The sequence below is a fragment of the Symsagittifera roscoffensis genome, chromosome 5 (assembly GCF_963678635.1).
Source record: "Symsagittifera roscoffensis chromosome 5, txSymRosc1.1, whole genome shotgun sequence".
Taxonomy (NCBI): domain Eukaryota; kingdom Metazoa; phylum Xenacoelomorpha; order Acoela; family Convolutidae; genus Symsagittifera; species Symsagittifera roscoffensis.
In genome coordinates, this window is record NC_087066.1 from 1787673 (window position 1) to 1789719 (window position 2047).

The 2047-nt window shown below is 39.1% G+C and overlaps 1 protein-coding gene across 1 annotated transcript; it reads left to right on the forward strand.

Moving 5' to 3' along the window:
* LOC134846408 (uncharacterized) lies at positions 1-1781 on the forward strand. The gene is made up of 2 exons (XM_063863754.1): positions 1-68; positions 1337-1781. The coding sequence occupies exons 1-2, from the start codon at positions 3-5 to the stop codon at positions 1661-1663; spliced, it is 393 nt and encodes a 130-aa protein (XP_063719824.1). The 5' UTR covers positions 1-2; the 3' UTR covers positions 1664-1781.
* The last annotated feature ends 266 nt before the right edge of the window (positions 1782-2047 follow it).

The following is a 2047-nucleotide window of genomic DNA, read 5'->3' on the forward strand; positions in this document are numbered from 1 at the left end:
TCATGTTCCCCCCTCCCCAAACACAACAGAGGAACTGCACCTCACAGCGCAAGGAAGATCTACTCAAGGTCCGGTTTCAATAAAATATACATTTTTCTATTGATCTCATTCTTCTAACTCCTAATTCGTATTTTTATCTCAATTTTGATTCAGAGATGATTAAAATTCAGAGATAGTTTAATCATAGCCTCGAGTTAACTTCAATACCTTTCGATCCATTTTCAGTAAGAAAATTGTAGATTGAGTAAATCGCCTTTCGACTTTGTTTGACAGTTGTTTTGAGAAGCACAGTAATTAAGATGGGCCGCAGGCATTGCGAGGCAGTCGCTTTTATAGTATTTAAGGTCACTTTTGAAGCGCTTTGAACAGACTTTGTCAAAATGTGTAGTGCTAATAAGATGAGAAGATAATGGAGAATGTCCACTCAATCTATCGTGCAAAATGGGCAATTAACAAAAGGGCTACGGTTTAAAAAGGAAGGGGGTAGGCAGGGGGGGGGGGGTTCAAATGGAAGAGTAAATAGTAGTGAGGCATGGAGTGAGTATAGTCTCTTCTTCTCTCTTCGCAGTTTGTCTGTTCCAAGTTCACCCTGTCAATTAGACTGAGACACTTTAGCAGGTCTACAAATGGGCTCTCTATTCCACAAGTCATCCACACTATCAGTCGGCCACCGTTCAAGGCTCCCTCTCAACTACCCAAACATATACACAGAATACAATAAATGCAATTAGATTAAGTCGAAAATAATAACTACTTTGGCGAATATTTCTCAACTGGTTAATAAAAAGATTATCCCTTTGATATCGTTGATACTTCTTGAAAACTTTTATATCTCTGAAAATTGACATTGATTCAAAATCCATCAATATGCAAATTGGGAAATTATGAGGATCAAATAAGTAATTATAAGAAGGAGCAGCAATCGCTGCAATTTCATGCCTGGATGAAATTCAATCATGCTTGTAACACATTTTAGCTTAATAGAAATAACTTTTAAGTAAATGGTTCAATGGTTCAATGAATTATAATTACTCTAGTACCAGGAAAGCAACTTAAAGTTTTGTTTTTGTCTTTGCCAAAAAATGTGTAGAATTCCAGCCGTGTTTTGCGTTAACAGTGAAAATTTGCGATAAAAATGAAAAAAAAAAACATTGCAATTTTCTAGCCCAATTTTTCTTGCCTATATCTTTCTCAAAAGGAAAAATCAAAGTTAAGAAAATATCATTTAGAGTAAAAGCAGCGGCGGCACGAAATCAATCAGCAAGTTATCAGTGTAATAAACGATGAAGCTTCTTTGAGTAGTTGATCACATGAAAGAATAGCCTGGCATGTTTAGGTTACTTCTGGACATGGAGCATCGGGACTGGTGAGTTGTGCGGCTGAGTTGTCCCCCGCCATGTGCAAAGTGTCCCCTGCCTCACTCTTCATGAGTCACCAACACACCACCCTACTCAACTCATTCATCTCAACAGGGCAGCCAGGGGGAGTAGCACCTGGCTCCCTATCCCCCCACTCAGAACTGGCATCAGGCAAACACAACCCCCTATCCCCCTTCCCACTCTCTCTTCCGCTCACCCTTCCCCACCCACACAGTGGCCAACTGGCAGCAGCCGCCCTGGCCATGAAGCTGCAGCTACTCGCCCGACACAACCTCTCAGCCTGATATGCACTCACCAATGGCCACTTCGCTTCATTATTCTCAATGTAGTCTTTTCAAAAGTTTCTATCCAAATTTAAGAACGTTTATCTCTAAATTCAAACTCAAGTCATAAATTACTTCATTTTATGTATATACCCTCTATATACTTCATTAAAAATTAAAATTTTGACAGAAATCAAAATCTTTTCGTCAGAATTCATTTTGACAGAATTCAAAAGTTTTTCCGAGAAATTCTGGGAACCAGGAGCAGGAAAGGTCTAAAGCCTCTCATGTGTTGGAGATTTTTTCAAAAAAAAAATTGATCGCGGATCTCTTTAAAGTGAATATAAATTACTGAGCTCTCTTGCAACCCCAAAATACCAGAGCTGGTCGAGTCGATTTTCATCG